Source organism: Hermetia illucens, chromosome 3 (genome assembly GCF_905115235.1).
Source record: "Hermetia illucens chromosome 3, iHerIll2.2.curated.20191125, whole genome shotgun sequence".
NCBI classification, from domain to species: domain Eukaryota; kingdom Metazoa; phylum Arthropoda; class Insecta; order Diptera; family Stratiomyidae; genus Hermetia; species Hermetia illucens.
This window is the reverse complement of record NC_051851.1, coordinates 85,745,486-85,760,029: the sequence shown is the minus strand read 5'-3', so window position 1 is coordinate 85,760,029 and position 14,544 is coordinate 85,745,486. Positions and strand designations below refer to the sequence as shown.

At 40.3% G+C, this 14,544-nt stretch overlaps 1 protein-coding gene across 4 annotated transcripts in view; it reads left to right on the top strand.

Annotated features, from left to right (window-relative positions):
* Nucleotides 1-14,544, top strand: part of LOC119650737 (nucleolysin TIAR-like) — a 360,280-nt gene that overhangs the window by 330,708 nt on the left and 15,028 nt on the right. For all 4 annotated transcript variants that reach the window (XM_038053800.1, XM_038053801.1, XM_038053799.1 and 1 more), the window contains 4 exons: nucleotides 2,003-2,105; nucleotides 12,925-13,117; nucleotides 13,544-13,915; nucleotides 14,293-14,449. In XM_038053800.1, coding sequence (XP_037909728.1) covers nucleotides 2,003-2,105; nucleotides 12,925-13,117; nucleotides 13,544-13,915; nucleotides 14,293-14,449 — 825 coding nt within the window. The remainder of the gene's footprint in view (nucleotides 1-2,002; nucleotides 2,106-12,924; nucleotides 13,118-13,543; nucleotides 13,916-14,292; nucleotides 14,450-14,544) is intronic.

The following is a 14,544-nucleotide window of genomic DNA, read 5'->3' as shown; positions in this document are numbered from 1 at the left end:
GTTGCAAATTACATTTTATCTCCGTAGGTAGGTATCAGCGGGACGTACATTGGTTCGAGCTGCGTAGTGATGCACATGATGCGGTTGCTCCAGAGATTTCCCTAGTTCACAGACTTATTAGTTCTTTCAGCGTCCCTTTTCCAGTTATAGAGGTCGTCTTTCTACTTGATGTAGTTTGCGATATGTCTGTGAACGGGGTTGCTAGCTTAAAACCATTGTCAAACATCATCCGGTATGTTTTTGTCACTAAGTCCATCCAATATAATAATAGCTTCCGTAATGCAGTTAGGATGGTCATTTGTCGATGTTTTATCTCCAGGGCATCGGATAAGTTGGGCTATTGCGGGAACCATTTCCCCTTGTGAGGATTACAGAAGACTTTGTTATGTATGGATTTAGTATTTGCTTTTACTCGATTGTCAAAAAGGAGTTGAGATCTTGCTGTTATTTCAGTCCGGAACACTATGGCAATAAAATAGTGATCCGAATGTATATTGCTCCCTATAGGTTCTGAATTTCATCAAGAATGAGAGGTGGCAGCGTTCGATTAGCACGTAGTTAATTAAAAGTGGTTCCGTTTCGAGAGACCCATGTTTCTTTGCGTTTCTATTAACTTCTCCTATGCTTTAAGAGTTCGCTCCACTGCCTTCGCGGAAGCGCGGAGTCATTATGTTTATGTCAATAATAGCAGGTTCCTTTTTTTGGGTGACTAAGAAACCTACTCCTAGTATATATTTTACAGGATCGCCGCTACACTAAATGGTGTAGTACCTCTCCTCCAGGAAACTGGTTTTCACTAACGTATCTTTTGTAACGTCGTGACGTCAGCCTTACATTGGGACAAGGTACTATAATAATAATCGTTGGCGCAACAATCCATATTGGATCAGGGTCTTAGAGCACTTTATTCAAGACCTTAACGATACACTACAATACGCTGTAGGAAGCAATGTGATCAGCATTACGCCCGCCCGAGATTATTACCCTGATTTAACTCAGGTACGCATTCACAGCTAAGTCGACTGGTATCCAACGTCAAATCATGATACAAATCCCACTGCCACCAGTGAGATTTGAATTGCGACCTTCCGTACGACAGCCTTGTGCTCTAACCACTGAGCTATCCTGGAGCCTATACTATCCTTTAAACTTCATTTTGAGAATGACAACGAACTCTTTAATTTTCTTAGTCAACAAAACTACAATTAAATAGTTTTTGAATTAAGTAGTTCTATCTAGGATACCACAAAATTGCCATAGACATTGGTATTTTGCAAATATCTCATGAATTCTAGCATGATTTCTTATTTACATGTGGGTTCTTAGAAGCGTCAAATCAACCACCAATCTGATTGAAATATGGCCACTTTTCATTCAGTCATTCAATGGGGATGGACATGGGCAGTACAGCAAACTAATTATTGGTATAGTCGGGGGAAATTCAAGCTGTTATTGTAATTTCATTGGGGAAAACCGGCCATCCTTTCAGTACATTAGTTTTTATCACTCAATGCAACCTTCAATACCTTCCCAACCTTCGGAAATAATCCGGCCAATTTCGCGTCTCTAAAATGTTTCCATAATCAATTTTTATTAAAATGCTGTAGAATTTCGCTTCAATCACATTAATTGAAGTTAGAGTCGAATGAAAATGAACTGGCTTACCCAGCAAACCAAGTTTCCTCAAAGTGATATCATCCTATAAAATGCATTCGACAGACCCCTTAATTTCTGCCCACCCCCCGTTTATCGAAATAAAAGTGGAGGATCTAATTCCGTTTAATGTGTATGTCACCATTAGTCGCTGACATTCTATAGCCTTTATGTGGTAAAACATGTCGAATGGCAATTTCGCTGAGTACCGCAGAGAGCATATTGCATAGCTACAATCATGGAGCACCCGCACCATGCAGTTTTTAACCATTAAAGTTCGATTCGATTACGCCAACAGCATTTTGATATGAAATACAGCATAAATTGAAAATGAATTGAATTCTTTCAGGAAGCAGAAAGTGCCATAACTGCAATGAATGGTCAGTGGCTCGGATCACGTTCAATCCGAACAAACTGGGCAACGCGTAAACCACCAGCTGCCAAAACAGACCGTAAGTATTGATTTGTTCGTTATTCGTTATTGGACTATAAGAAATTTACTATCACTCCCACATCTAATGTCCACTGTATACCCTCACTGACAGACCAACACATACACATAAAAACAATATAGGAATTGGGAAAATTGAGGAATAAAATTTGACCAGGAAGGAGCGTTCTGTTCCATTGCACTAAATCTTAAGAGAATTTGTAACGAACTTACAACACTTACCGAATGACTGTAGCTTGTAAGATGAGTTAGTTAATATCGAGCCTTTCCACCCTTACGAGGGCAGTAAATCCAGTGAACGGTAAACAAGTTAAAAGACAAATCAGTGTTAGATACAATATTTAGATATTTCGTTAAAGCGTTAACTTTTAAGACGTCAAATAATAAAGACTTCAGCTCTGTTGCATTCTATGTTGGTTTTTCCGTTATCAGTCATAGTTACAAAGCCCTGTTATTATTTTAGTTATCGTTTCCACCTGATCGGAAAAAGGAAAAAATGAAAATCATATTATTCTACATTTCTTTAGTCGTACCAGGTATTCACTACAAGCCATGCTTGCATAATTCTTTTTTGCATACAAAATGGGCTTCTGTGATGTGTAAGTCGAAGATGAATCTTGTTTTCTTTTCCATTAGTTTTCCGCAATTTCTTCTTCATCACCTCTTGATTCGCTTATTTTTCTACGGAATGCATGGTGAATGTGCCCATCTTTTTTTCGATCCTTATCTTTACGCAAATACGTTTGAACTCTTAATCATAAATATTATAGATTTTTTGCTTTATTTGAGCATAAACGAATGACCGCCCCTTTTCACCCTATGCCGTCCTCTTTGGCTTAAATTCAGAAGAAACTTATAGTTAAAAATATCCTCAAAAATATTCCAGTTAATTTAATAAATTAAATATATGTCGATATATGCATGGCTCTATTTTCTCTGCATTTTTTTATTCTATTCATTTTCTCAGCATGGCAATAACAACCCAGACGTTTTTATCATGCTTCTTTTCGGCGTTTAATGAATAAACTAAGAATTCAGTGCAATTTTTAATTGGAGTTCTATATTTGTTCTTTACTGCATTTTTCATAATAATTGAAACTCGTTGGGGTGGGGCTGCGTAAGCCTCGAGGTACCAGCTAGTGCTAACTATTCTCGAAATCGATTATACGAGGTACGAAGATCGTTTCAAAAGTTAGGGCGATAATCTATGGTGTTCATTAGCTGTACACCGATATGCAATAAAAGGCAAATAAAAAGGTTAGATCAAGAGCGCAGTGGCAACAAATTTCCAAGTTTTGCTGGAACTTTCACAATAGATGAACACAATGCAAACTACATCATAGCGGTTACCAATATGTTTCTGCAAATTGGGACCAAAATAAATAAAGGACATTTCATCAGCAGCAGCCGTTTTTTTCACGCGGGTTAAACATTTTACAAAAAAGCCGTCAATTTAGAAACTGGAAAGGTGCACCTAAAACGAACTGCTACCGCATGTTTCTTCTCCGTAAACTCTTTATGCTATGACAATAATTATTTGTCAAAAGCGTAATGGAGTGGGGTATATCTGGAAAGTATGTACTACATAACAAAATTTTCATCGGCTTTGTTGGGGAATATGCAAAAGAAACACCTGCAACAATCGGAAACTCCTAGAACCCGTCGCAATGAGGCGTTGGGTGCACAATATCTGGAGTGGTTCGTTCTAGAGGTCGTACCTGGGTTATAGTCGCCTACCTAATGTTTGGTTATTATGATGGCGTGTTCCTTCCAGCCATGAGGAGGATCCCTTCACTTGGTGAACAAATAGGTTACCCAGGAATTCAAATCACACCTGGTGATTTCAGCGAAATTTCGCGTTTCTAGAAGCAATCTTTGGTTGTAAATTCCGCATAAAATTTCCTGTTTTTATTGAGACATTCGATGACAAATGTCAACTTGCTCAGCAAGACTTGTCAGAACGTGGAATAGTCCTAACTTCCACAGTACACGCATGTTGAAGAAAGGGAGTGAATTAAGTGTCCACCTAATGTCGTATGTAAATTCGTTTAAAAAAGGACAAAAGGAAACAAGTTGGAAACCGGAATCTCGGGCTCAAATTACGAAAGGTTTTGTGAATTTTCTATTATATGTAAGAATATTTGGGTGATCGATGGTTACATTTGTATTAAATTTGTAGATCCGTTGAAGGTGATATTGTCATTCTATGCAAATATAATCAAAAAGTCCCGGAATTATAAATAAAATAAGCCGAGGAACCGGAACCTGGATGCTACAGGTATGAGTAGAGAAACAAAGCATTTTACTGGACTTTTGTTGTATTAGTGCCCAGCACGTAATGTATATGCATATATTATGCCAGAATATTTACTTTCACATGTTACTGACATTCAAAGTCTTAGAATTTGGACTAAATAGTGGAATTTTCACCGAACTTAGTGAGATCATGTTTTATATAATAGTAGCACAATTTTATGATTCTGGAATGAATTTACGAGGGAGGGTTGCAGTCAAATACTGAAAATTAAAGTAATATGCATACTATTATTAACTTTATTTGAACATATATATAGAAATGGTCACTTCAAAGCTTGGACCACATTGAAAAGCCTTAATCGAGACATCTCACTTGATACCCCATACGACTATATTCGCTGAACAAAGTTAACATCCCTCCTCCCCTTTTGTGTGTATGGAGACCCTCCCTTAAATTCCACGTACAGTCCCCATCTCATATATATGCGTGGGCGTTTTACACAAAACCTTAATAAAAGCTGTCAAATTTATTTGATTCCCTTCAAAATAACATCCCTCTGAAGCAACACAATTCTCTGTGGGGAGTAAAATTTTTTATATAGAACGTGGTCATGTGAGGTACCAAATGAAAGGGTTCAATTAGTGCTTTTGGAAAATAAGCTTATGTCGGATAGTAGTTGAAACCCGGGGGAGTGAGGACTCAAGATGTGTAATACTTCCCAAAAAGTGAATTGGGACTCGTTCTCAGAATCTATCCAACCAATAATTCATAGTAACGCATCTCTACAAAATCTAGGCCCCAAAATGCATCCCATTACGACATCTGCTAAAAGAATGTTAATAATTGCATATTGATGTATTTTAGTAGTTAATCCAAAAACCCTCCTTAGTTTATTCTAGCAGTACAAAATTCACCATTAGTATTAGCCACAATTCTGGAAAGTTTGAAAAACTCCATCTATTACTAATAAAATTATACAGGGTCTCCGTTTTGCATTTCCCGTAAATTTATTGCACTGTAATACGTGTATGCTGTCATAATTAGTTTACGAGAAACAGTCCGTGCAAGTGGTTCATCAACTTGTGCCCAAGGTATGGGACAGCGAATCAATGCCAGACGATTGGCAACGAGGCATTATCTGTCTCATACATAAAAAGGGAGATATCACACAGTGCAGCAATTATAGAGGTATCACGTTGCTGAGTACCATCTACAAGATATTCTTCGCTATCTTGCTAGGATAGCTCCATACGCCCAGAACATCATTGGCCCATACCAAAGAGGCTTCACTTGAGGCAAATCAGCAACAGATCGGATTTTCTCTGTGCGGCAAGCGATGGAAAAACTGTCAACCGCGCAACAACCGGTATCCGGTCTAGGCCTGCCTTAATAAGGAACTCCAGACATCCCGGCTTTGCGCCGAGGTCCACCAATTCAATATCCCTAAAAGCTGTCTGGCCTCCTGACCTACGCCATCGGTCTATCTTAGGCAGGGTCTGCCTCGTCTTCTTTTTTTACCATAGATATTGCCCTTATAGACTTTCTGGGCGAGATCATCCTCATCCATGCGGATTAAGTGACCCGCGCACTGTAACCTATTGAGCCGGATTTTATCCGCAACCGGACGGTGATAGTATCGCTCATAGATTTCGTCATTGTGGTGAGACGTTTCGAGCGGAACAGTTTTTGTAAGCTGAATTAGACTCTGTTGGCTGACAACAACCGTGCGCGGATTTCATCATCGTAGCTGTTATCGGTTGTGATTTTCGACCCTAGATAGGAGAAATTTTCAACGGTCTCAAAGTTGTATTCTCCTATCCTTGTTCTTCCCGTTTGACCAGTGCGGTTTGATGTTGTTGATTGGTTGGTTTTCGGTGCTGACGTTGCCATCATATATACTCTTCCAAAATCCCTGAGAAAAATGTCAACACCTTGCTAACTTACTTTGGCCACTTTGTAACTAAAGAGTAGCACAGCCTCGTGAAACGCGGGACCACTGCTACCAATTCCAATTTCTTTTTCAAAGAAGGTCGTCATGCATATTAAAACCAAAGCATTCAAGTCTGATATGCCAGACTCATTGAACTATACGCGGTAATAATAGCGAGCAACACTAAAGTTGTCGAACCCCCTGAATACTCGCCTTTTCCAATTTGGGCACTAATTCAGCCAATATAAGGTGGGGCTTTTGATTCAACCGAAAAGGGATGGAAACTATTCCTCTGAATCTTGCGGCTTTGTGCGTTTGTGCTCTGGAAACCGAAGTGATAGCAGACGCGAATTCGGTGCTCCACTGCTGTCCAGGCTGAGGAGCATCACGTTTGCACAGTGCTATGCACCGATATAGGTTTCCGTTATGGTGGACATGATACCTTCTATAAGGTGCTGGTTTTCTAAAGGTAGTAAAATTGCAATCTCTGATCTGAATTATAAGCTGAGCTCTGCTAAAAAGTGGCTCGTGCAAATGAAGGGGCACGGGCTCGTCGATCGTATCAATAGCGCTGGAAGGTTTGTAGATCCTCTTGGCCGTGATTATGTCCATAATCTCAAGAATTCTTTTCTGTTTATAAGCCGCTTTTATGATTTTATGCATTTGGATTGGTTTACTCTATGTCTAGCTTTCCGGCTCTCTATCACACGCGAAACGTTTAGAAACAATTACGTCAAAATATAATCATTTGGAGCATCAAATGAAAAGTCTTGAAACGAACTTTGTCATAGATTCGAATTAGCTCTCTAGGGAGAGGACTACGGGTTCATCAAAATACCTTCCATCGATATGTTTTAGTAGGACAAAATTGACTGTTTATTGATTATTTGAGATGGCCGAGAACATAATAGTCTGATACAATAAATGGGGCGTTGCTTACAAATATTTGTCACATCCGTTTCGAAAAAGCGAATAACCAGGAAAACGTCCGGCTTATGAAATGCTTTCGACGATCTATTAAGCTTTTAGAAATTTATTATATAAGGTTCGAGTTCATTCTAAAGTGTAATATTCTGATCCTCTTTCTTCAGAAGGTTTACTGTGTTCAAAGTTTATTACGTTTTCAAACTTGTCTTCTTGGTCTGGCTCTGATTCGCCCTGTATCTAACCTTCACATTAAATTCCCCACCATACCCTGGCGGAACTACTATTTTAGTATTATGTCACGAGGCAAGATCAGTTACGAACTGCAACACGTGTTTCTTTTTTATCACCTCTCTTCGAAGAGCCTCTCTCTTCAATATGTTGTGGATCTCCTTCTTTAAAATGTTCACTGTCTTCCAAGTTGTTTCTGAGGATAGCATGTGGACCACGATATTATTGGGTGACAACAGTTGCCTGACGCCAATTTCCATCTCGGGCAATTAAAAGGAACATACTCCACATCTATTGCAGTTGTCTGGCGTGCCGTCGCACCCGAAGCGAAAAAGGTATCTGTGATACCCTCCATGTCCATTTAAAAATTGGTTTAGCTTACTTCTTCCTGCCTTCATTCAACATCTAGGATAATTATGTAAGTCCAGCGTCCTTAAGGTTGACCGTCTCATCTATTTTGATACTCGAGAATCGCCGATTGTATATATTGCATAATAGAGGTGAAGCACCTTCTTTGTGAAAATATCGATAGGGCCTATGCTTGCCATCACACATGCTGTTTCATCGGATGATGTTCGTAACGCACGTAATTGGTACAGGGCTGCAATTATTTTCCTGTTTGTTATTGGTTTCAATGCCAAAGCTCGGGCAGGAGCTGCACTCACAACAATTCTTCAGACAAGGAGCCAACCAATCTGCCTTAACCCACCTATATTCAGCACGTTTTCGCGAACAATATACTAGCCCCGAATAATTATGTTGCTAGATTCCCAGGATGTGGCTTGAATTGAAGTTTCTGGTCACTCATGACTCCTATTTAAGCGCTGGTGATGAATATATTGTTTGTTCACCAATTGTAATCTTAATAGATATTTCCTTTCTGATTTCTGGTTCGCTGATAAGAACTACCTCCATTTTATGCTATGTGAGACCAGCATCCTTAAGCCAGGAATTACCCCACTTATGAAAATCTCTTTCTACTCATTACCTTATATCATAGCACCATAGTCGTTCTGATGCGAAATCAAATAAGATCAACCCTTTGAGGAGCTGTAGTTTCCAATTCCTGTCATACATTATTATCGACAGAAAACGGTGGAGGATCGCTCCTTGTGAAATCCCCCAACTTGTCCGTTGCAGTTTAGGTCCATCGTCCTAATCGTAGTGCAAAAGCCGTTTTAGAAAGAGCTCCTTATATCGAGAGTAATTCTTCTTTTTCTTAGACCGTTCACAAGCAGGGTCACCAAAGGCCTGATCTGGATGTAGTCGTAAGGCCTTCAAATCACCACCCAGAGTATCAAACCACCATTGTTTTGGCCAGTCTTTTGGTCGCTTACTATTGGCTTCGATGTTCAGACCAATGTTGGCGTTAGCGTGAATTACGTGACCATAACATCGAAGATGCCTCTCTCCCAATATTTCCACGATCGGTGTAACTCCACATCGATCGCCGATATCCTCATTTTGGATGTGATCAAAACGTGTCACGCCACAAGTCCAACGCAATATCTTTCTTTATAATCGCAAGACACCGTTCATTGTCTCTCTTTCGCTCTTTCGCTCATTCGTTTATAACAAACAATGCAAATTATTAAATGAATCCAGGTTGCGCTAATGCAGTTCTCCATTGGTTGATAACATTGACCTGAGATGTTTAAATCGGTTAGTTCTGTATAGGGCCATTGACGGTGATAGTGTCATTTTCAAAGGGAACAGCCGTCAAAAATTCTACTTTATTCAGATTCTATTTGAGACCGGGGTGTAGGGGCGATCATTTCGTTTTTAGACAAGTTACTCGAGATTGTTTTTGCTATGAGACGCCGCGAAAATATCATCTGCATAAAGCAGTGTATAGGACGCTGGACGTAATATGTCCCGTGTGACGGTGTCTTTAACAAGAACAAAGACAAAGGTGAGAGGGCATTTCCTTGATGATCACCAACAGAGACACAAGGCGGTTTTGATACACCCGCCACACTTCGAAGTTTACTTTTCGGATCGTGGTACAGCAATTGAACCCAGCGAACGAAATTCTCTTGTACTGAGTGTTGTCGTAGAGCATACCAGGTTAGTTCATGTGGTACACGGTCAAACGCTTTCCTAGATCCATGGAATATAAAGAGGGCGATATTTCTCACGGTGTTTCTCCATGGGTAACCGCAGCGTGTATTGTGTCGATAGTTCCGCAGGTCAGGACAAACTCAGCTTGATTTACGATTATTTGAACGATTTCAGTAATACGGTTGTCAAGAATACGTTCACAAATCTTCATGGAACGGGACAGCAACCTGATCAAACGGGACAGCAACCGAATCGAACGGTAATTTGAACATTTTGCTGGACTACTTTATTTTTCTATATTGGAACTGTGGTCATTTCTTGCCAGTCAGATGGTATTCTACCTTCCTAAATAACCCGAGTGAAGTATTCACCGAGCGACAGAGTTGAAATCCAGCTCTTCGCTTTCCAGAGCTCAGCTGCGATGTCCTCAGGTCCTGTTGCTTACCCCAATTTCATGATTTTTATTGTTTTCTTGATTTCAATGGCACTGACAGTTACGTCTCTAGAGGTTTATCGTAAGCCCATCTCTAATGGACTTAATCCCATGGTCTTCTTGAGACACGGATTGACTTTGTGACCACAATCAGAGCCCCGCTGAGACACGCAGAACGCTACTAGTCTACGCTGAGTGCGCAGCTCACTTTATTCATACTGGTGGATGCAAAACCTACCTAAATCTACCTACGAAAGTTTGGATTGCGGTATCCGTGCTGAACTGTAACACTACGTTTGAGGCCCAGAGATCTCTTGTTCGCTTGAAGGCTACCAAAGCCACCATGAAGCTCCTACACGAGGGCCAACCGCAAAAAAATTGAGTTGTATTCACATACTCCACGATTTCTCCTGAAACATGAGAATCCAGGGGCCATCGCGGTTCCTGACCGGAACCACTTCAGATGAGTCCCCGTACAGATTAGCGTCTAATCGCCCTAATTAGGCTATGAGGCGTTCGCCTATTGCAAACCAGAGTGAGTACAGCATTTTCCGGTGCCACAACGAGGATGTTCTCTACAGCCACTTGGTTTTAGTTTGGCAGACAACTTGAGCTCCAGTGGCACTGACAGGTGGAATGAGTTCCCCAGGCTATTTTATTATGATTCGCAAGACGGCAGGTGGGATGGTCTAATAGGGAACAGATTTGCAGTCAGTGACGGTGGTAAAATATCGGCGTCTTATGCGAATATAGTGGATTTGCATTTTACTGTTCCCACTGTAAAATGTAAGAAGATGAGACAATCCCTTAATGAACCATGTATTCATAATTACAAAGCCATGGATGTCCACAAAATAGACTATATGTTCGCCACCCTCATTACGCGCTCCTTTTCCCCCATGGCACCTATTATCGTCTGTGTTTTCACCCAGATGACCATTAAGGTCGCCCGCAATGAAGACGTAGCCATCGGCGGGCACAACAGGTCGACCTCTTTGTGGTGCATGCGCTGTGAAGAAGTGGATAGTGTGGTCAGCGGATATAATGGTGAGCTTCATCAGCCGTCTTCTTTAATGGCGTCGCGGAAACTCTCTTAGATGGCAATACCAACCCCATATCGAGTGTGTGGGCTAACAAAATAGAGAAATTTATTGCCATTTTCGCCGTGTTCGCGTTCTATGTCGCAACTTTTTGTACCAGACGTAGAGCGCAGACATCAATGCTTTGGGCTCTTGCGAGTTCCTCCGTTTTCCCTGTGAGGGTGCCAATATTTAGCGTGGAGATATATATTTGATTTGTTCGCACTTACTGACGTCCTGATGCTGTTTAGGCGCCCAGAGCCCCTGCCTATTTCTCGACAGGACCGGGGCTCGTCCTGCCACGTCGACTGAAGTAAACGCCTTAGCATATGTCCGAAGTTTATGAGTCAACCCGATCATCTTGTTTTTAACGACATTGGATGCGTTTGCTTGGTCGGACTATCGCGGGACCTGTCACCAAGGGAGATTTGGTAGGATTTAGCATAGTAGAACTATACTTTATTTATCTTTGTCCTGTCCTGTCTCTTAGCAATTTATTTTTGTTTTACTGAGGATAGTACAAAATACGTTGCTCAAACTGACCTCCTTTACCTGGGCCTGGGACCAGCATGCTATGTAAATAGCATAGCGGAGTTCTATATCGAGAGTAATTACAGTGCCAATAATCATTGGCTTCCATTGCTGCCTAAACAATTTTCATTTTCGCTCGTATTGACAGTAGATTTCAAACTGGCTATCCAAGAGACCATCCTTCTTTTCTGTGATCTGCGTAAGCCACTCTGTTTGTCTCTCGCACAAACTTTTTTTTGCCCTGGACGAAACAGTAAGGCGTCTTCATCTTCTTTTTTATATGTTTGGGTGCTAAACCCAAATGGGTCCGTGGACAAGAAAAGTGTAAGTAGGCTTCTCTCTATTTCGTCAAGTCATCAAGTAGATGCGGACTCAAGATCCTCCAATCCCTAAACAAAGCAAAGCATAGTTAGTCTATTTCGTGTGAATTTACTATACCTTTAAAGCGTCAGTATCACATTAAAGCTGCTAGTCATGTGTCATGTAATTCAATATTCTCAAATAAGAGAGACGCAAAATCTTTTATAGCTAAATCGTCGAGTTTCCGATTTCCGACTTGCTTTGGTTACTATATTTCCTGATTGGAATTTATATGCCCTTCTATAGGAATAAATATAACTTTTATTGAAACCAAGCTGTATAGGGTACTCATGACGACCGTCAACTACCAGATTCAAATCGAGGTACTTTTGCACCTGAAGATGCATATCTATAATGTTAGTAGTCAGATGTCAGCATCCGCTGATAGTGACTTGTTGTATGGATATTGTAACATTGTATATAAAGGGGAGAAAATAAACACATTTACAGAAAATTCAAGTTACGCATTTGTAATTTTGAATGCACTTATGCTTTGCTTGAGTTGCACGCTATTTGCAAGTATCTATTTTGTAATTTAGCATTTTCTTGCAAGATCCCACCTTTTTTCAGCTTCTGCAAGTATATGAACATGAATCCAATTTGAAACCATTATTTTCGTTAGTTTTATTTTATCAAAACGAAAACTTATTGGGAAATATTATGTATAGAAAATTTTACAGTAATAAACTTTGATATATACATTCATTCATTATCTTTTTTAATTATGTGCGTTACAAGAGCTAAGGGATTCTACCCTACATATTTTTGTCAAAGAACCTTCATTTTTGTTGAGTTATTCCATACTTAAATATCATCTTTTAGCTGAACTCAGTGATACTTAATATAGTTAAATTTCGAAATCTTCTTTTAACATAATATTATATTGTACTTATTGAAGCCGTGTGCAAACATAACAATTCTCGCCTTGAATATAAGAATATCAAACTAGAAGGCATGAAAACTGTAATCGAGGAAGAAGACGAAAATATGTGTCTTTATTTTCTTCTATTTCAGAGAATGCCAAGCCATTGACTTTCGACGAAGTTTACAATCAGAGCAGCCCGTCAAATTGTACAGTTTATTGTGGCGGCGTTAATGGGGCCCTGACTGGTGCCTTAACCGAAGAAGTTCTACAGAAAACGTTCTCTCCTTTCGGAACGATTCAGGAGATTCGAGTTTTCAAGGACAAGGGATACGCATTCGTTCGGTAAATAAGAAATGAAATGTGATTTTGTGTTTGTTTTGTCTGTCGTCGGTGTCAGAAATATACTCATAATGCGGAGGACGTGGGAGTTACTTCTGAAACTTTATCGCCTTAGAAGTTCCATAAGATCCAGACGAATTTTTCTGGAGGAGTTTTTGAAAACTAAAATATTAGAGCTGTCTTTTAAAATGTGTGCGGTTTCGTCCGGATGAATGATCTTCCTTTGTAGACCAGCGAATTCCAATAGATGAAACTCAAATTAAATATGATACATGTGTAGAATCCTTTTTAAACACACGAGAACAGCAAAGTAGCACAACATATTGGCTCCTATTATATAACTTGAAAAGGCTGAATAGCCTGGACGAATAACGAGCGTATTTTTCATGTCGGTTATTTTTCTCTGCTTGCTTTTGTCCATTTGTGTAGGTTTTCAACAAAGGAAGCGGCAACTCATGCTATTGTTGGAATCCACAATACCGAAATCAACGGTCAGCCGGTTAAGTGCTCGTGGGGTAAGGAAAGTGGCGATCCGAATAATGCACAATCGATTGCTAGCCAGGCATTAAATCAGGCTGCATTTCCTTTTGGTGCGGCAGCTGCTGCCGCCGCCGCTGCCTATGGTCAACAATTGGCTGGCTGCTGGTACTCCCCGGCTCCGACATATCCTACAGCAGCAGCTGCTGCTGCAGCCGCCGCGGCCGCTACACCTACAGCTGCCTCGGTACAAAATCAGTACTTGCAAGGAATTCAAGGATATCCTTACGGTCAATATGCAGGCTATCAGCAAGGATATATGGGGTAAGTATATGTGAACATTTCTCGTACTGGATCGCTGGCCATTTGCGAGCTTTTCTGTTAGAAGCAATGAAAAAAGGGAATTGAAAATTTGAGAACACATTTCATGCATTCATGGTTCTGACAGATATTCGTTATTTGAAGGAGTACATATAGCACTTAACATATATCACGGGCAAAAAGCTTTGGCTGCGACCTCGAATTTTATTAGTAATGGACACAGTTTGAAAACTGGCCAGCTTATGTCTGACGTTGCATAAAGAATATTCCATCATCGGATTAGCTAGTTCTAATATTCCTTTTTTCCCGCAAATTTCTTACGATAGTTCCCATTCGCATTTACAAAGAAAATTAATCATTTCTGTTTTATGTTTCCACAGAATGGGAGTGCAAATACCAGCAACTTGGCAAGGAGTAGCAACACAAGCTCAAATATCTCCCGCTCAGCAGCTTGCAACAGGCGTGGCTGGGGCTACCCTTCCACAGGCTACCGGGGTTGTGGCTTATCCAATTCAACAATTCCAAGTTAGCCCACAGGTACATTAAATAAATCCCATCACCTTTACGGAAGACAATGTAGTAGAAAAATTCTTTGCACGTTATTTTTTGACACTTGTTCATTTTCATTTTTT